At 31.4% G+C, this 22,831-nt stretch overlaps 1 protein-coding gene across 1 annotated transcript in view; it reads right to left on the bottom strand.

Moving 5' to 3' along the window:
- LOC127701167 (potassium voltage-gated channel subfamily C member 2-like) overlaps nt 1-22,831 on the bottom strand; it is a 68,501-nt gene that overhangs the window by 10,863 nt on the left and 34,807 nt on the right. Inside the window, exon 2 of the mRNA XM_052204995.1 lies at nt 182-447. Coding sequence (XP_052060955.1) covers nt 182-447 — 266 coding nt within the window. The remainder of the gene's footprint in view (nt 1-181; nt 448-22,831) is intronic.

Raw genomic sequence — 22,831 nt, 5'->3', positions numbered from 1 at the left:
ATTTTCCAGGATGCTCAGCCTTAAGAGACCTGACTGTCATAACTTTCGCACGAAAGGGTAAAAATGACTGTTTACATCCATTAAGATGTAGTTGTTTATAGCTGGTGTATTTTGTTTTAAAATGCAGACAACCCCAGTTGGAACAGAAAGAATCGGACAAGTGTAGAGACATTTAACTTACCATTGCCTTCCGCGACGTCCTTGGATGTTCTAAAATTAACCATACTTTCATTTGAAATCTTCTCCATCCTTCGTAATCATCAAGATTTATATATATTTGCTCTTTCTTTAAGCTTTTGTTAAAAGAGTCCAGGATTCTTTTGTTTTCTATGTAGGATCTGTAATGCCGCCAGCAGCATGATTTGATATGCAGTTCACTTATTTGCCAGAAGTCTAACTCCCTCTTTACCACTGCTCCACATACTTCGAGCGGAACATGCAGCTCACCTAGAAAAAAAACAAATGTGTTATCAATGAAATATTATGCTAAAATATTGGGAAATAATATAGAAATGCATTCTATAAGTAGTATCTATGTTCTCTATCACTGATTCACGTAACTAGCCAATCTTTATTTTGCATGTGACTATAACTAACCTATCAATTTATACGTACGGCTTTCAATAACCTAAAAATTAGACTATTTTTCAAATGATGGTGGTTAAGTTTCGTTCTGTTTCCCGATTCACTTCTAATGAGAATGAAAAACATGATAAATACAAAAAAAAAAATCCTCAAAGGTAATCATTTTTAACACACCCTACACAATAAAGCTATTTCATGAGAAAGAATCGTTCTACTAGTATGAATAGTTCGCTTCGATGGTCCAAATGACACATGGTAGAAAAATATGTGTTGATACCAGATACCACATTCTAAGGAAAATTTTACAAGTGACCAGGACCGTACAGCTGATTTAATTAAACATACCAAATCGGGAATTTTCAATGTCTCAAAAGCATCATTAAAATTTAAAATATTGTTATGTTACGATTCAAATCATTGTTTATAAAGATTGGTATAATTTTAATAAAATATTACAAGTTTATAACATTTACATGATCAAATTGAAAATAAAATTAACCATTTGTAATGAAACATGCATAACAACAAGACAATTTGAAAAATGGATCTTATAAAATTTTCAAAAGCAGTTTCCATGCATGTTGACATGTGAAATTTCGAAAATAAAATTACAGCATAGAAAAATTAACAAAGGGTATATGATATAGACAAAAAAAAAACGCTGCAAGAAGAAAATATCTTTTAATAACCTTAATAAACAATGACTTTGATCGTTTGAACATATATTTGTACCTAATAAGGCACGATTCGAAAGATTTTCAAAATATGAACGAAATTATTGATACTTTAATTTCGTTAAGTAACACAATGTGAATTTCTAAGGGAAAGGATTCATAAAAGGTCTAATATCATTCACTACTGGAACAGTGATATTGTGCGAAGGAATTAGTAAGTTAGTTCTAAATGTGAATACACAAATGTTCATCTCATCTTCCATCAAACCAACTTACTTATCTTTCAGCTCCAATATACATTTTGATTTTTACTGAAATCGATTTAAAATCTAAAAAGAGTGACAAAATTACACATTAAACTGTGAGATATAATTTCTGATAGTGAGGCACTGTGAAAATAACAAGTATAGAAGCAGAACATGCTCAGAAGAACATAAACTTACCGTTTTCTTTCGATCTTTCTTCTGTTTGAAAGATCCAAACAATTATTAAAAAGAATAATAAAGCATCAAATGGACCATTCACTGGTGAGGTAAGGCAAATAGAATGAAATACGTGTACTGTTGATAAACTTGTCCCATGGTATTAACGATATTTAAATAATGCCTTTTTAACGACTTCAAGTCTCAGACTATGTACTAAGATCATTTTATACTTTACTAACCTGAAATAGCATAATGCAGAACCAAAGATCATATGATGTCAATTAAAAGGACATTATTCTGTATATTCATGCTTACAGTTACAAACGAAATGTTATAAATAAAAGACTGCTACATACTATTGCTCTTTTGCTTTGAAATTCATTCTAGAGAATTTTCATTTACCTGTGTATAATATGACGCGTGTTTTTTTCAAAAGTGATGATTTTCTAAATATTGTTTAACATTTCACAATGGTATCATACTTTAACTTTGTTTCAACCTGTTTATTTACTTTTGACCTTAGTTATTTATCCCTTATAATTTTTATTAACTATGTATTTGCATTCAGGTATCACAGATCAAAGTTATTCTTTCATTGTGTGTTAATTTACGTTTTTTGATTGAGTTAAGCCTTCCAATTGATATTTTATAGTGTGTCTTTCTATGTTGTGATGTTATACTATTGTTTCAGAAAAAGGGAGAAGGTTTGGTACCATTAAAACGTTTAATCCCGCTGCAAATGTTTGCACCTGTCCTAAGTCAGGAATCTGATGTACAGTAGTTGTCGTCTGTTTATGTAGTTCATACGTGTTTCTCGTTTCTCGTTTTTATATAGATTAGACCGTTAGATTTCCCGTTTGAATGGTTTTACACTAGTAATTTTTGGGGCCCTGTATAGCTTGCTGTTCGGTGTGAGCCAATGCTCCGTGTTGAAGGCCGTACCTTGACCTATAATGGTTTACTTTTATAAATTGTTACTTGGATGGAGAGTTGTCTCATTGGCACTCATACCACATCTTCCTATATCTATATACAATACACATTCAAGGAATTACTTCTAAAGGTGTAGCTCTTATCGCAAATTTGACCTGAATTTATTTTTCACACGAGAACTATTTACAAAAAGTCTTTCAATTTTTACTTTAATTCATAGTATCACAATTAAATGTGAGTTCTTTGAGGTTCCAACAATATATCATGCAATGACTCACCTCTTAACAGACAACAACATTACAAAAGTTTTAAAAGAAGCTCTAAAAACTGCAACGTTAATCAATTTTCGGAAATTTTATCCCAAAATACTTCAAAACGTAAGAGATGGACATTAAACCAAAATTATTTTGAAGATAAAAATATACATTGTATTTTATATACACTTAAATATTGGGTATAAATGTCTTTCGTCGCGAAATATCCAAAATATGTAAAATTTGCAACTTTTATGTCAAAATGTATCAGCAAAGTGAAGTACTGGATAACATTTTGATTTATTGAATATATAAAATTATTCAACTTTTTCTAAGGTTAAACGATCCTAACTATTTAATATTTGAATTCCAGTACGATTTGACAACTTTAAGATTTTAGTTTGTGAATGAACCAAAAACAGGGTAAATTGGCACTACCTCTTTCCAATTTGCAAATCTTAATAGTAAAGATTTTTAATTATATTTAAAACATCAAACTGAAAACCATTTCAATAATGAATGTCATATACCATATCTTCACACTTTTAGAAATAGGCTGAACACATCAAATGAATGTCTTTAAAATAAAGTTCTTTTGAGATATGTTGATCAGAATTTTTAAACTTACAGTGAATAGATGTTTGTTTTAAAAGCTAAATTCAGAAGAAAGGAAAATACCGTTAAAAGTTATGTCCGATTAAAAAAGAATCATTAGAAAAATCTTGACATTGGGTCCAGTTACAGATCAGCATGATAGCATTATCATTCAAAGAAAAAAGCTAATCATTAGCAATTATTAGACTTAAAAACCAAGGCAGAAGCATGATATATATTGCAAGGATCAACCATTTTCGTTTGGTCAAAGCACAGATGCATTAAAGTACATAGATTTTGTCAGGAAACAACAACCTGTTCTTGTCACTCAACACGAAAACCCACTTGCTTTTAAATTACATGGTGCTTGTTCCTGCCGACAAATTAAGTCATTGTATTCAAAGATAATTTCAATTACTGCTTGACACAAAATGAGATACCGACAATCCACATGACTGACATGTCAATAAAACTTAAACATGAGAAGTACTAAACGATCACATGTCTTTTGTTTTAGCCAATGGCGATTAACCGTATCATAATTCCCCAAAAATATTAAATTGAGCTTTTAAACAGATGGACTATCGAAAAGCGAAATGATGCACATATCATTAAAATATTTTTTGAAATTGAGGCTCAGTAAATGTTGTTGACAATTCTTGTTATGTCTGCACGTATTCAGTACTTATCCATCATTTGCTTTAATTGTTTTTAGTTAGAGCGTTCTAGATGAAGAGAAATATAGAAAAGTGCATAAGAAGCATACATATTTTAGGGATTTAATACCAACCCCCTTAATATATAAGACCATTTGTTTGATATGTCTGAGTTTTTGATTTTGCCATTTGATAAAACAATTTCCGTTTTGATTTTTCCTTGGAGTTCGGATTTTTTGTTATTTTACTTTTTACCAGGTTAGCAATACATAATTATTTCGTGGAAAATATACCACCATTTTAATCAAAGAAAAACAGTCCCCATTCTTTTCCTTTCACGGATAAATTTATGTCTTATCTAAAAAATAAAAAAACAGAATGCATATCTGATAAAAAAAAGGAAAATTGTTACAGAAAAACTGGCCTTCCAACTTTTTTTATTCGAGCGCCCCTGATGAGTTTTATGTAGATGAAACACCTGTCTGGCGTACAAACTGTATAAGCCTTATATCTTTGACGAGGATTTCCACATGGGAAGCAAATTGAAAAAAAAGGAAGAAGAGCTGATAGAAATATATCAGATCAATGAAGATATCTTCAGCTTTTCTATTGTTATTTTGCCCGTTTAATATAATACTTTATAGCACACATCTCCCCTTTGTATATTTCTGGTTTACGTTTATTGCCAACAAGAAAATCTAAGATTTCTGGTAATTAAGATTTTATCATCAACAATTTATGGTCGTTTTTCGAGCAGTTTTGCCACTACAGAATATCTATGTGACAGATACATGAGATAAATCATGGCTCTTCTTTGGTGCATTTAAGATCTCCATGTTTTAATAGTTTTAAAATGTGCATACGTTGTAAAATCAGATGTATACTTCTATCTAACAGACGAATTTAAGTGCAATATAGCAATTAAACCAATAGAGAATAATTGCATGCAAGGCTATCATTTCCCTAAAACAAGTTTTAAAACGTTCATATTTAATTAAAACAAGTGGAAATATCAATCCATTCAGGTACACGATACACTTTTAAGAGTGCACTCGAATCAAGGGACTCGGCATGAGGTTTGATTGGACTACAAAGACAGAAAAGTACTTTTCGCAAACAATAAATGGTAGAATAACATGAACAAGTAAGTGAATAATCTACATCAAAAATTTTGAAACAAAAAATTGATGTGATGACTTCAATTAGTTTTCTGATAAATTCTTGTCAGGAGTTGCCACAAAGTCACAATTTTCCATTTAAAACAAAGAAATAATAGATATCATTGATTTCAAAGATAATTCTTCTTAGTATATGTACAATATGACATTTCTATTTCATATATTTCCATCGCTGTTTAAACATTATTGCACTTGAAAATTTTGTTAAACAGTGTTGGATAAGGGATCATAAACCTTGATGTTTGGAAAAAGTTACCAAGTTTCAAAACTGTAGCCAGTACTTAGGTACTGACCAATATTGATGACAAATTTTCAGTTTATGAATTCTGTAATTGTGCGTTTAAAATAATGCTACAACTTTATCAGGCAAAGTGACTGTTTTGGTTATTCTGTCTTGGCCCCTTTTCTATTCCAAAGCGTTAATTGTCTTTTGCTGTAGGTTGTCAAGCGCTCATGATGAAGGTAATTCAAATAGTTATACGGACTGAACATGACTGTAATAATTTCAGTAATACATCGGATACGGCACGAATAATGGGTTATATTGTATTCAATTGTTAAAATGATCAAACAAATCAGAAGGGTTTTTCATTGAACTGTGATACTAAATATAGTTTTAATTCATAGTTATATGTCAGTACTATGCCTGTTGTTCAGTGGTTGTCGTTTGTTGATGTGGTTCATAAGTGTTTCTCGTTTTTATATAGATTAGACCGTTGGTTTTCCTGTTTGAATTATCTTACACTAGTCATTTTAGGGCTCCTTATAGCTTGCTGTTCGGTGTGAGCCAATGCTCCGTGTTGAAGGCCGAACTTTAACCTATAATTGTTTACTTTTTACACATTGTGACTTGGATGGAGAGTTGTCTCATTGGCACTCATACCACATCTTCTTATTTATATATATTCATCAAAGATACCATGCTTATAGATTTGCTTATATACACCAGACGCGAGTTTGGTCTACAAAAGAATTTTTTTATTACTTTATTTGGCCTTTTAACTTTTTTGAACCGAGTGTCACTGATGTGTCTTTTGTAAACAAAACGCGTTTGGCGAACACAATTCTAATCCTGGGATCTATGATGAGTTTATTTAAGCTATTTAACCGAGACAATTGTCAAAGTGTTCTCTGTTAATATTCATGGTTTCACATTACTTAATCCTTATCGGAAAGGGAGAGGGATTATCGGCCTGCTGTTCTAGTTAAATATACTATATATATATAGACCAGCTAATGTTTTATATTAGTTAAATAAGAACAATAAATTAGTTCTAAGTATAATATACGTTTATATTATCCTATCGTCTCTTTTACCAAAGACTATTCTTTATCGTTTATGCAAATGCAAAGTATCAGACAGAAACAAATAACGTTATCTGGGTCTTAAAAACAATAATCAGTAAAATAGAGGTACTGCATTATGTGTCTGTCTGTTGTTAGTTATCATATATGGAAGAACTTCTGTCAAGTCATATATCATAGTAAGCAGTATTCTAAAAATAGAAAGTTTACACCGTTGATTGACATCAGCAACATTATGACGTCATGCATACCCTTGTAGACATTTTTTTGTCACGCATCTTTAGTCGTTAAGGTGACTAATGTATCAAAATAGTATGTGTTCGAGATTAAAAAGCTTTTTCAAATCTGGTATTTGCGGGAATAATACAGAAAAAATCTCAAGCATTTGATAAAAGTGACGATATCAATTTGTTTACATCGGTAATTTCAAAACCACAATCGTACCCTTAAAAAACAATATCTATGTCTTATTTTTATATGTTATCATGGAATTGCGTTAGAATCTTGTTATTCTGATTTTTTTTAAATGCTAATTTTTACAGCATGTTGAAGGAAAAAAAATGAAAAAATCATGTACATACAAAATCTAAAGCACTTTTTTTACACTGATTTCAAGAATGTTCCACATAGCATGGTATCAGTTTTCTACAGCGACCTATTTACAATAATCAAGTGTTTGAGCATGTCGGTATACTCATTGGCACAGGAACTTTAAATACAATATTTTGCCTTTGTGGGAATAAAAGGATTTTGGAAGGATAGCTGAATGCTTAACGGAAATATCTCAGATATAAAAATAATGCAATGTTGTATGATTGCCAATGAGACAAATATCCACCAAAGTTCAAACGAAGTGGATGTAAGAAATTATAGGCAAATGCAAAATGCTTTTCAAACAAACAAAAAAGAATTACACTCCACGAAAAAACATCATGTCATTCGGAAGGATAAACTGGTAGGTACTCCGCTAACAGTATTCTTCGTGATGTTTATTGTAAATGAATATAACACTATATAAATTCCGTGCGTTCGAACTACTTTTTCTGCATTTACCTTCATCAAAAACCAAATATTTCAAAGCCAGAGATTTATAAATATGTAAGTGAAGATACGAGGATTTCATGTTCATTGTTTTTACTTATTGCAAATATATACAGATTATAACATGGCATTTTTTCATATCAGACCCCTTATCAGCCCTAGGTCATGATATCAGCCCGAGAGCCGAAAGGCTCGAGGGATGATTTTGACCATGGGCTGATAAGGGGTCTGATATGAAAAATGACATGTTATGTTCTTTTTATCACATACTTCAGCAGAAGCCATACAGACAAGAACACTTTTTAAAACTTTATAAAATTGAGTTAATGTATTATATTTTTTTTGCATTTTTTAATAATATATTTTTCTGTTTCCTACCATTCGTTTTTATACTACTTAATTATGTTTTTCACTAAAATGTACAACTGAGGTTTATTTTCCGGAATTTGCAGAATGACGTCGAAATGCCTTGCGATAACGTTAAAAAAAGGCATGCGATATTAACCGGAAGCAGTTGATATAAACCGGAAGCAGTTGATATATACCGGAAGCAGTTGGTAACGAAAGTCATATCACACGGCTAAGACAATTCTTCAAATTTAATGAATAAATATATGTACAAATTAGTTTTATCAAGGGGTACAATTATACCATTATTTTCTACAAGTATATGATAAACCTTGATATCATCTGATTAGAACTGTTGCTGTATACCTTGATATCATCAGAACTGATGCATAAGTTTGATAACAACGTTGATAAGATTAATAAAGATTCTGTGTGTGGTCTCCCGACACTAGCATAATGGATGCTGCACTTCATAGAAGTTAATAAATTAGTACAATCGACTTCGAAGTCTATTTATTAATATAATTGTTTAATTCTCAGATTTCATGTTATCATTTTTACAAAATCAAATGCTATTTATCCTACCGTTGTCTTAAGAAAATGCCTGTACCATGTCAGGAATATGACAGTTTGTTCCTTTGGTTGATATATAGTGAGCGTTTAATTTTGTGGACTTCCCCCCTTTTCTAATTTACCTTGGAGTTCGGTATTTTTAATACTTTTTTGCACATGATATGCAAATTAATCGTCGTAATTAAAAATAAGATTTTAATTAACAGTTAACATAGGGTATATTAATAATATAAAGTTAACATCAATTTCAAATCTACACTTCATTTTTCCTCGAATAGAAATTATTGATCTCATCAATTCTTTCTGAAAATTGCATAATTTCTTTCTTGGATTAAATCTGTCATATAATCGATACTTGGAAAAATATAATGTTGTTCATATTCATATCTTGTATACCAGATTTTAAAATGTTTCTAAACGCCACTTTAATCTTGTAAATTTTGCCAGCCTTGTCTAGGCTTCTTGCTGACACTGTAAAGTCTAGATGAAATATATATCCATGTTACAATGGTATACTCGACTTATCATTAAATATTAATCAATGTTTTCACACCGCTAGTTTGAGTTGATATATTGCAAACAGAACCGCATTTCCGATAGAGCGAACGTGTTATATTTGCTGGATATGGAAGAAATAACACAGTATCCTTTTATTTCAGTTGTTGAAAGCATCGACTCTCGTAAAGAATCCATTATCAGGACACAAGGTGATAATGGATACACTTTCTACAGTCGTATAATATTTACTGGTTTATCAACATATCTTGTTTTTTCTGTATTAAAACAAATGGTGGTTTTCTTAATATGTCTTATGTATTTACAATGCTTTTAATTTGTTACAACGGTATCTGAAACACACTTTTCAAATTCAAAAACTCTGTGGAATAGTGCTATACTATTATGTTCCATGATGGAATGGATGAAGCGGTCATAACAATAGTTCACGATGAGGTATATATCGAAATAATTTTAACAAAACAACTACTAATACTGGGTCTAAATAGGGTAATATTTCATTCCTTTCAATCATATAACTCTTCCCGTGTTTCGGTACATGTACCTTCTTTCTTGGCTTTCCATTTTCGGCTTTAAGCGTTCCTGATAAAGGCATATCCAGAAAAGCGTTTCGGACGGATAGCATTGATCAAGTATTATTTTCATTTTTCATCTGAGTTTGTATATAGAAAAGACTATTAAGTAGAAATGTAAGAGGAATCTGCAATATGTAAAATTGTTTTTTTACTGGTTTCAAAGGTATAGCCATTTGCAAAATTTAGACAATTTCACGGAGAACTTGTTCGTACAATCTGAATTATTAAGTCCGTAAATTGGCAAACAAAAATTTCCAAATAGATGCATCGACATCCATATGTTCGTTAAAAATATTTCATTGTTAATGTCTTTTTGGATATTAAAGACTGTTCATATTTCAACGTTATTCACGAAAGGACCCCTTTTTCATTTTGCAATATTTTATTTAAAGGGGCATTAGCTACGTATACAAGATATTAAAAAAAAAAAAAATAAGCAGCCAGTTTGTTTCAATTTTGTTAAAATAATATAAGAAATATCGCTTATGAATTATTCACTTGTAACATTGAATTCGTATTCATGTGACCTCCTATTTAACCCCTTATCTCAAGATGGGTTACGCATTAACTAGGCGTGTTCAGCTATTAAAAGGAAACGAATGTCAACATTGAAAGTGAAACAAGGGTTATCCATTTGGTTGACTGATTCGATCCACAAAAACTTATTCTTATACAGGTAAAAACGATATTTGTTTAACATATAATATGAAAATCAAACAGACCTAGAAAAATCCAATTGCACGTGTTCGCTATCTATTTACATCTATATTCATGTCTATATTGGGTTATATGACCGTCAACAGTCTTCAGAGATTAAAATACACACGAAATGATTATACATATTATCGCGTCCATGCATTTTATATTGTTTATTTTAGACTTTTTAGAATTTAGATATACGTTTTAGTATGTTATAAATCAAATATGAAAATTTGAGTCAAATCGATGAACATGAATTTGACAGCTAATGCCCCATTAGTTATATAAGGCGTTTGAAAACCTAAAGCTAATATTCAACAAGAAAATAATATATCCATCACTACGATTTTTGAATTCATGGACATAATAACCTCATCAAACATTCACCTTTACCATTTGATACGATATCAACCATATAGTATTTGTATTTTTAAGTATGTTTTTATTCTTGTCCCCCAATTAGTCCAAATTTGGTTCTTAAAAAATTCATAGACAGAATTTGTTGTGTTGGAAGCCCACGTGGGGACTAACCTTAAGCTGCTAAGGAAGCTTCATTGACACTGGCAATTAACAAAATACTGCTAGTTTAGATAGCGTTAGATAATTTGATGCTTTAAGTTACACTATATCTTTATACAAGACCCCCCCCCCCCCTAAACATATTAAAATAATTCAAAAAAACTTTATTGCGAAAGCTTATAGCTTACAAAATTTTAGGAAATGATATTTGATGAACTTTTTTTTGTTGCTAAATATATCAATTATGTTACATTTACACATATTTATTTTTAAATATCTCCGAATTTCAAATGTTTCGGTTTGAGCGCTTCTGATAGAGGTAAATCCAGAAAACCGCCTTTGACGCACGAAGTTTGATAAGTGTTATATTCAATTTACAACGTCTTTGTGGCATATGTCTATTATTTTCGGGTTAAATTTTAAAAAAAAAGTTTTGTTTGGTTAACGCCCTACAAGGAACATCACCATACTTCTGTTCTGTTTCACAGTTAAAACTAAAACTTCAAATGACAAGATCATATTGACATTTTAAAATTATTATCTATAAAAATCAACACAATAGAAGAGGCATTACTATATCATTCTATTGAATCAAGAAGTATTATAGACAATTGTCAATATAATACAATGCACTTATAAAACTGAATTCACATAATTTCAAAATGATTGAACAATTTTACAATTTGAAATTTCATTCGATACAAATTCTTTCTTTTCGACTTGATTTGCTAATTTCAACCGGAATAAAACAAAAGTGGGTTAATCATTACATTTTTATCTATTCCACATTTATTGAGATTAATCTCTATCATAGTAAATTTCAAATAATATTCAATTCATTGCAGATATCATGCTGACGATATTATACCTTATTACTTTTTGTCCCTGTGAGACATTCTTCTTCAGGCTGTAATCATATCAAAGTAGAGAATAAAATGAATCAAAACCTTTGTTTACAGATATAGAGAAAAACAATATTAGATTGACTTCCAGTATATTTTCAACTTCATTTATTTAAGTTCAATTGTCTGCAAAATTAACCGAATTTATTAAAAAAAAAATTAATGAAATAAATGAATTTTACGAGCAATGTGAACAGATACCTTAGGAACATCGCTATTGGTTGGCCTTTTTTGTAAATTAATGGACGAGCATTTAATAGTATTTGTACACGTAATTATGACTTCTCTTGAATCGAATTTAGAGCTTGACACATGGACACTTTTTGTCTATGAAGAAAGGCTAGATTCTTTAATGTTTTTTTTTATATTATGGTTATACCTATAAAGACATGCACTCTACATCTCTGTTTATTTTAGGGAATTCAGATTTATTATTTTGTGGTTTTTGTACACTATTGTATTGTGTTGCCTAAAACTTTATTTTGTGCTACGGTCCTTTTTTTTATTCTTGTCTTTCAGATTTGCTTACTTGCTTTGTCTATAGAGTGTCTATATGTCATTTTGTTTTTCTTTGTTGATATAGTTGTTTGTATTGCTCACACATGTTTGTCAATATAATGGAATTATATGCGACTGTCATACAGGTGAGAGGTTTAGCTAGCTATATAACCAGGATTAATCTACCATTTCCTACATAAGGACATGCCTGTACATAGTCAGGAATATGACAGTTGTTTTCTATTCGTTTGATGTGTTTGAGCTTTTGATTTTGCCATTTGATAAGGGACTTTCCGTTTTGAATTTTCCTTGGAGTTCGGCATTTTTGATATTTCACTTTTTAGTATATTCTATGATATCAAATATATTTTAATACAGACAATCCAAACTCTGAAGGTTACATTAATATAAATAAACTCATCATAAATACCTAGGATATGTAAAATATGGCAAATTTATCACTACACGTATTTTTAAACAAAGGGCTGCGTGACTTCTAGAAAATTTTGACCAAAGGAAAAATAATTAGTACGAGTAAAAGAGGCACACTAATATTTAGGTGTAATACCACCAAATCATAGTACGTCACATCCGGTTGCATACGAAAATAGGTCGAAAAAAAATATTCCCTTGAATTTGACAGTTGTAGGTAATTGATCCTACATTTCATTGCAGTAAAACATTTCTGGGTCATAAACATATATCTTGGGTATTTCAAAGCACCATTATTTTTTTATTTGGGGTTTCTATAGAATATTTTGGAAACTTGAGGTTATATGGTTACTAAAGCTTGTACACAGGTTAAAAAAGGGGGAAAATTTGATTGGTTAACTTCCAGTGATGGTTATTTTCTTATATGCAATGAAATGTTATGTGAAATTTTTTCTATAGAACTGGCTAGGATAAAACTTTACTCATGCCAAGTATTTCTTTATTTGAAACAAAGATAAATTCTGCACAATTTTTTGAAAAGTGCAAATTTAACAAAGACTAATAGGAGAAAATCAATGGTGGTATTACACCTATTTTATGATATAGTAGGGCCGAAATATATTCTTTAATAATAGAAAATTGCCAATAACCTATGTCAATCGCCTGGAATCTAGAAGAAATCTATTGACTTTTAAAGAGACTATGAAGATCTGCCATCAACCCCAAATTCCCTGCAGGACACAGGTATATACACACAACAGATATAACTTCAGACAATCGCTGACTTAGGACATGCACTATTAATTAGGCTAAAGAAAAACACAAACATATGTCCGCACCTATAAAGTGTCATATGAGGAATACATAAGATATACAATGCTAGAGCTCTCCATATTTACTTATCTCAATTAATGAGATACTATGGATCATAACCCATAAATCTTACGACCTTGTCGCGATTAAGTGACATATTATTTCGATGTTAACAATTTGTGTCAAAGACAAAGGACAATCATCTATCATACCACTGCGATTTGTTTTAATTAACCAAATTACTTCAATACTCGGTTGAAAGACAATGGTTTGTATCCGTTTCTTGTTGTAATCAATAATTCATAATCATAATCGATGGTTAACAATGGAATACTATATCATTAATTTATGACAATATTGTTTTGTTAATAAAAGGTCAGTCATGATCTGCAGTTTTTACATTTCAGCATAACAAATATATACAAATCTGGGGAAAAAAATGTACATTAGCTATCGTTATGGTATGGGTAATTAGAAGAGAGGCAAAAGATACCAAAGGTGTGTTTAAACTCATAAGTCGAAAACAAACTGACAATGGCATGGCAAAAAACGACAAAAAGACAAACAACAGTAAACAAAGGACAACGTATAAAAACTAAAGACGGAGCAACATGAACTTCCCCAAAACTGAAGGTGCAACAGATATTCGATAACGGTCAACCAACTCGTGATTGCGTCGTTCGTAAAATTTCCGAAGGGTTTATTTAAACTTCGCCACTTAAAATGTGGTTATTAGATAATACTGTCAAAAACAAATAAATTGTTAAAGCAATATGAATGAATTTGCTTTGTTTAAAAGTGCTTGACACTTGCCTTCTTATCATATTCTAAACATAGTGCTTAAATACAATGTCAATATAATAGAAAATGGAAACGGGGAAAGTGTCAAAGACATAAAACACCCGACCAAATAGCAGAAAATAGCCCAAGGCCACCAATGGGTCTTCAATGCAGCGAGAAAATCGCGCACCCTGAGTCGGGCATCGGCTGGCCCCTAAACAATAATGTATACTAGTTTAACGAATTTATTTTCTAAAATTTGAGTCTGCACCTGCACCTGGACAATAGGTATAAAAGCTATTATGGGATTAACGTCAATGAAATAGCAACCAATTGCAAACAGGATAATTTAATATAACAAAAATGCTCATATTGAAAAACCTAAAACCTTTTTTCGTAGGTATGAAATAAATTTCTTTTATAGTTTAACCAACGTCTTATATAATTAATAACGTTTACAAAAGGGTTAAAATATATAACTGACAATATCACAGACCACAGAAACCACCAGGAACCGACTCATCCAAAGGTCTATAACACATTCAATTAGAATAATGTACACCAAACAGACGCATAAAACAGCCTAAACAGAATTAAACAGGTACTCGAACCAATGGTTGACGAAATGAAGAGAACAATATGAATGAAAGGAGTTAGGAGCAAACGTCAATGGAACAGCAACTAAATGAAGCAAAAATAATTTTAGATGTTAACATTGTAAACATAAAAAGTTCTGAAACACCTTACACCTTTTACATAAGTCTGAAACAATACTCTTTTATGCTAAAGGATAACAAAAGATAACAGAAATCCTAAATAAAACAACAGATCTTCAGAACTTTCAAAAAATGTGAAACACGGATAAATAAAATATATGTAAATATTAGTACTTTTACTAAGATAATGCTTTCGTGCTTCGTTCATCCTATGACATAAAATGTTGGTGCCACTGACTTACAAGTCGATATTTTCAATTGTATTCAAAAGCATCATTTGCATGATTGTTATTAGAGTAATTGACAGTAGACAGGGATAGTGAACTCACGTAGATTAACTGAAAACAGGAGAGGTCAATACACACATACATTCAGAATACGATATAGTTAACACGAACTTAAAATTCAACACAAACTATTACCGGAACAGAACCAAAAGGTCAACAAGATTAAGAAGACAATATGCATAAATGGAGTGCTGGTGTAAACGTCAGCGAAATTCTAATTTAGCGACACAGAATACCTAAAAGGCTCACAATGCAAACATAAAAAGTTCTGAAACAAATAATACCATTTTAAGAAGGTCCAAAATAAAGCTCTATCATGTTTTACTTGACTAGTTCGGGCTTGTATAATAAAACCTACTTAAAAAGGATGACATAGATTAGCGAAATCTCGGACAGTACGAGAGATCACGCCAACCACCAAGATGTACATACATGAAAAAATAAAGTATCACTACAGACAATGAACAAGTGCTCTTTCTTAGTAATTGATTCCGCTACTGGTTAACGTTATGCCAATCAAATACAAGTGTCACTGACTCACAAGTCTATGTGTTCGATTGTATTCAAAAGCCTAATAACATTATTGGTGTAAGAGTCATTGCCAGAAGCTAGTGAACTCATAGTGACTGGTAAACATAGAACAGGAAAGTTCTATGAAACATATAATCAGAATACGCAAAAAGTAAAGCTTACACAGAATATTACTGGTGCTTAAAGTAAAGGCGAAGAACAAGTAGAGAATACTGTTCCAGTTTAGAATTTACCTTGTACTATTATTTTAATCTTTCTTTATTTGACCTTTTCAACTTTTTTTATTCGAGCGTAACTGTAGAGTCTTTTGTAGACAAAACGCTCGTCTGGCGTTCAAAATTTTAATCGCGGTATCTATGATGAGTTAGATTCACAAACGATCAATAGAAAAATCGAAATGTAGATTTAAAAATAAATCACAGCATAATTCAAGCAACACATATTAAACTACAATTATGTTACAATTAGATTGATTTCATAATTGCAAATAGAAAAATTAACTTAGAAAACGTTTCTTCCTGGTACAAAAGGGAGTAATTAAATTAAAAGAAGTCGGAAAACTCAGAAGATTAAATTTGATATGAACTAATACCAATAAAACTAAGATATAATATGATGTTAGCTGCTTGAATTAAACCGAATCAATATATGAAGACGGAAAAGAGGAAGATGCCTTGACGCAAAAATTAATATAGAAGAACAACTGAAAAAACCAGGACAACCATATAAAACATTATATAACAAGGGCCTTACAACCCTATAAATAACAACTAACATGAGCTTTGCTTACCAAATAAACATAACATAATAACGGGTAAATGTACATATAACAATAAAAATAAAGCTGTTTGAAACATTTAATAATTTGACAGAATAATAAAAGTATCATTTATTAATCAGTTGCAAACTTAATGCAATCGGTCTCTCATATATATATGCTCGATCTTTAATATGACTTCGGGCAGAGAAGAGACACGATGTTTCCAAGCTTTAAAGATGGAATTGATGTAAGCAGTATAAATGACAGATGTTACATTGATATTTTTCAATGCCACAAGAGTATCCTATCAATTAGTATAAATTAGTATTATCTGTTCTATTTATACGATCCCATATTTAGTCATTGACCATGACAGTATATTTAGCTTTACAGAGTGGGCGTCAAGCACAGGACTTGATGATACTCGAGCAAGATATAAACATTTCGATTAAAGACATTAATTGAGTTTGTTCAAGCTTCGTCTATAATTATACAGAGTACACGTTACACGTGTTTAGTATTGATAATAATATTGGATAGCAAATGCCTGACACATTAGACTGTCATTCTGCGATTGGATAATGACAACAGCACATTGTAATTGATAAGCTATATCTTCTGTATTCCCGCAAATAATCATCAAGTGTGTAGTATTTTACTCACTTTCAATTTCCATCGGGACAGCATGATAATAAAATACAACTCACAACTGTTGCATTACGTAATTCGATACTAATGTAAGAGATGACAATTTTGCATGAGGCACTACTAGTATATTGGGAGATTATTTGAAAGTAATAAGTTTGTAGAGTGCTGTTTTATTCTGCAAACGGCGAAAAAAGTAACATAACAAAAATACCGAACGCCAAAGAAAATTAAATACGGAAAGTCCCTTATTAAATGGCAGACTCAAAAGCTCAAACACATCAAACGAATGGAAAACAACTGTCACATCCCTGACTTGGTACAGGCATTTCTTTTGTAGAAAATGGGGAATAAAATCTGGTTTTAAAGCTAGCTAAACCTCTCACTTGTACAACAGTCGTATATAATTCCATTATATTGACAATAATGTGTGTGCAAAACAACATTGTGCTATAATCTTAATCACTATAAAAGCAAACAACTATGTCAACAAAGAAAAATGAAATGGCATATAGACACTCTATAGACAGAGCACATAAGCAAAAAATTAAAGAAAAGAATACAAAGAATGGCCATAGCACAATAAAACAATGGCGGGATGTATAAATATCGAGCTACGCCAAATGGATATTACCAAAAATGGACTAAACAGTAACGGTTAAAAATATACAAAGACCAATAAAAAGAACACTATAACTCGTAATTAAGGTGATAAAGATCGATGAGCGGCTGAAAATTCTGAAAAAAACCAAGCTCAGAATATATGTAGTGGTTATTTCGAACTTTAAAGAGAGCACTAAAAACCGAAAAGTTCCTTATAGTGACTAATACGGCTAAGGCAATCATATGCTTTGGGGTAGAATAACATTATTGTTTTCAATAATTTAACATTCTATAAACAGTCAGTCTATATAAAGGTCAACATATTGATGATAGTTCATTTCAACACAAAAAGTGTTGACTACTGGACTGGTGATACCCACGGGGACGAAACCTCCACCAGCAGAATAATTAACCCGTGGTTATAAAACTCATCAGAGATACCATGTCTAAAATACTAGTACCCTTTGCCATGTTTTTGCTATTTCTTATAAATAACTAAGAATGGAAACACTACGGAAAATTTTCCTATACATTGTATATTACATCGATAAATATACACATACATGACTCCCTACTTAAAAACATATCATCCTTAAACGATAGCAATTACGCGATTTTACACGGATATAACATTTACAATATTAGGAACAGAAATTGGCATTCTGATAACATGTGGAAAATTCTTTATCTTTATAGAGAAGAGAGACACACATAAAACAAAGCGACTGTCAAACAAGTTAAACACTGGAAAGACGGAAAAATCAATGCGAACTATTGTAAAATTATCAATTCAGAACTACAGCTTAGGTGCATTTTTGTAACACTTCGTACAAATGAAGCATATAAACACGGTGTGATAACTATATATAGAGAATAACATATGTTTTTTTTTTCAATATCACACTTGTATCAACCCGAGACCCCAATATAATACCAAGAGCTCTGCTCGAGGGATTATATTGTTTGATGGTTGACAAATGGTTGATACGGTGTGTGATATTGAAAAAAGACATATCATATACACTTTATTATATACATGTACCTCAAGTACTACTAATCTCTCTACTTATATATTTTCACGACACATGACGTAATATATATAACGGGTTTGATAAAGCTTTTGTAACCGTGACTGATATCGATTACGTGACGTCATACAGACTAATAGGGGTTTGATAAAGCCTTTGCATCTGTGACTGATATCGATATCATTGCGGATGGCGATACAGCACGATTGTCATCAATTGTATTACACATACAATTTACCTGTATTTACTACAAAGTATATATATAATAAAAGGCAATACAAAAGGGCATGAAGCGGTCTTCATAACACAAGAAAGCAAAGTAAGTTAAATTCAAAAGGAAATAACGAGTAAATTTTGGTTTGAAAATAGATACAACTTAAGATCATGCATCTTCAACTATAACGAAATGATTCTCTAATATAAACACAATATAAAAGATTGAGTTTAGCGATTAAAATAATTATGGACATTCAAACCAAACAAATGCAGAGAGAGGATTAGGACAGCTATAGCTACCAGGGAATACATATACATCCTATCGAAACAATGTTTAATTTAGGCTTACAGTTTGTCACTGCTTCCTGTGCGATCACAATATGAAATCGTACTAATGTCATCCAGCTAATAGATAATTTAAATATTACATAACTGTGATCGGACCAAAAAAAAGAAACTTGATATGGAAGATGCATTTAGATATGTTGGTATCACTAAAAGAAACCAAGAATGAGAATGATTATTTTGTCAACGATTTTTGATTTAAAGAGAAATGCAATTTACAATTTGTTTATTTCAATAAAACATCAGAACTGGGTATAGACCACGACTTAATATGACTTTGTATAGTGAGGTAATCAACTAGGTAAAGGTCCAAGATTTAATATGTATAGTGAAGTAATCAACTGGGTAAAGTACCAAGACTTAATATGTATAGTGAGGTAATCAACTAGGTAAAGGAGCAAGATTTGATATGTATAGTGAGGTAATCAACTAGGTAAAGGACCAAGATTTAATATGTATAGTGTGGTAATCAACTAGGTAGAGGACCCAGATTTAATATGTATAGTGCGGTAATCAACTAGGTAAAGGATCAAGATTTAATATGTATAGTGAGGTTATCAACTAGGTAAAGGACCAATAATTTAATATGTATAGTGAGGTTATCAACTAGGTAAAGGACCAATAATTTAATATGTATAGTGAAGTAATCAACTAGGTAAAGGACCCAGATTTAATATGTATAGTGCGGTAATCAACTAGGTAAGGGACCCAGATTTAATATGTATAGTGAAGTAATCAACTAGGTAAAGGACCCAGATTTAATATGTATAGTGCGGTAATCAACTAGGTAAGGGACCCAGATTTAATATGTATAGTGAAGTAATCAACTTGATAAAGGACCAAGATTTAATATGTATAGTGAGGTTATCAACTAGGTAAAGGACCAATAATTTAATATGTATAGTGTGGTAATCAACTATGTAAAGAACCCAGATTTAATATGTATAGTGAGGTAATCAACTAGGTAAATGACAAAGATTTAATATGTATAGTGTGGTAATCAACTAGGTAAATGACCAAGATTTAATATGTATAGTAAGGTTATCAACTAGGTAACGACCAAGATTTAATATGTATAGTGAGGTAATCAACTTGATAGAGGACCAAAATTTAATATGTATAGTGAGGTAATCAACTTGATAAAGGACCAAGATTTAATATGTATAGTGAGGTTATCAACTAGGTAAAGGACCAATAATTTAATATGTATAGTGTGGTAATCAACTAGGTAAAGAACCCAGATTTAATATGTATAGTGAGGTAATCAACTAGGTAAATGACAAAGATTTAATATGTATAGTGTGGTAATCAACTAGGTAAATGACCAAGATTTAATATGTATAGTAAGGTTATCAACTAGGTAACGACCAAGATTTAATATGTATAGTGAGGTAATCAACTTGATAAAGGACCAAAATTTAATATGTATAGTGAGGTAATCAACTAGGTAAAGGACCAAGATTTAATATGTATAGTGAGATAATCATCTAGGTAAAGGACCAAGATTTAATATATACAGTGAGGTAATCACCTAGCAATAGAATAAAAAAATCATGCTGATAATCTGTACGCCAGATTCACGTTTCGTCTAGTTGGACGGTAAAAAAACGGTCAAGAGCATTGAAAAATCAACAATTTCTTAAAGCTGTGCCAGAATAAGTTTTAGTTTGTAACCTGGATTTGTTTTCGCTTAATCGATTTATGACAATTGAACAGCAGTATACTACTGTTGCCTTTATTTAAGGCTATAACAAAAAGATAAAATGATACTAAGAAAATAACAAGGAGAGACATTGTATGTGTCATTCACTTTAAACCTGATAGATTCATATCAATATAAGTTTAGGGCATAATTTTAATATTACAGAACACACTTCATAACAAATTTGCAATTATCACACGTAAAAGCCAAAATTCGGAAAATATCTTTCAGTATGGCATCATGTGATTGCAGACAAATACATTCGTGCCAAAAGACAGAAATTCATAACAAAAACCTCCTACGTCTTAATGAAACAATGACCTAATAGCCTAGAGATATATACAGCATAGTATTTACCAATTCCGTTCCCAATTACTGTCCAAATAACATAGATGTGAATAAAGGAAATGTAATATTGTAATCATGCTGAAACACTGATTTACAAATTCATTTCAACGAAAGCATCACGTGACTGACTTCTTACTTTGGTTACATAGACTTGTTGTGCATCTGCAAATCAATAAGGACACTTATATTATGTGATATCAATCAGACTTAGGCTTAGACATAGTTTCTGAATTAAGTGCATGTATGTGCATGAAAGACAGACATTATGCATAGGGATGGAGTGATGAAACTTAATTACTGTAATAGAATGTTCCCGTAACGACGTTTTTTTTTTCGTCCCGTGGTAGTAATTTTGCATGATCATCAACCATTTAATCTACATTTTCTACAAGTTTGCTCTAATACAAAGAGAAGTCATGCAAGACTGATTCCTTAGGGATTACTTTTGGGTTTTACTGTTTGCATGAAAAAATAATGAGGTTGTAATCACTTCTGAACTCCTACTTAAATTAATTGTGGGTATGTCCGCTCTTCAGTTCCAAGAGCTACTTTAATTTTAGTCTTGCAAATACAATGTACTTCAATTTTGTCGTTCATTTCGGTGCATCTGCGTTCTTCCCTGTTTTTGTTTTGTTTGTGTTCGTGTTGATCAGTTTTTAGCTTTTTATAAAGAGTTTTGTATACTAGGGTCGATTTGCGTTTTTCGTCAAGACGTTGTCAGTTAATCTTCGACATGAGTTTTGAATGTCCCCTTAAAAGCTTCCGTCCTTTTTTTTATTAATCATTAAAGTGAATTAGTGAAAATATGTTTTAGAGACAAACAGATAAATTCTGCAACAATGTAATTGTGAATACAACTGATTGAATGATAAACATCAATGAGACTTGAAAACAACGCAACGTTACAAACAACCAAACCACATAAAGATGTCAACATCCGGTAGGGAGTCGCAATGGCCGTGTGGTCAAAGTAATTCATCCACAAAAATCACTAGCCTGTCAAGACTGGGGTTGTGAGTTCGAACCCCGTTTGTAACAGGTGCGTTCGACTGCGATCTTAATTGATTATGGTTGCCAGTTTCCTGCCGAAGGTCGGTGGTTCTCTATGGGTACTCTAGCTTCCTCTGTCAATAAAAAAAATGTTCCCAACAAAATCTCCAAGAGCATTGAAAGAGACGTTGGAAGACAACTAATATTCAACCAATCAATCAATATCCTGTCCTCACCAAATGTCAACAAAATATTTACATTATGTCTAGTTGTAAGTCATTCCGAGTATACAAAATTAGACAGCCTAGCGGTAGCGAGTTGGTTATTTTAACCTTTAAGGATAATTGCTGCTCTGTTTCA

This window comes from Mytilus californianus, unplaced genomic scaffold (assembly GCF_021869535.1).
Source record: "Mytilus californianus isolate M0D057914Y unplaced genomic scaffold, xbMytCali1.0.p SCAF_1, whole genome shotgun sequence".
NCBI classification, from domain to species: Eukaryota; Metazoa; Mollusca; class Bivalvia; order Mytilida; family Mytilidae; genus Mytilus; species Mytilus californianus.
The sequence above is the reverse complement of the archived record's forward strand: the minus strand, read 5'-3'. Positions and strand labels throughout refer to the sequence as shown.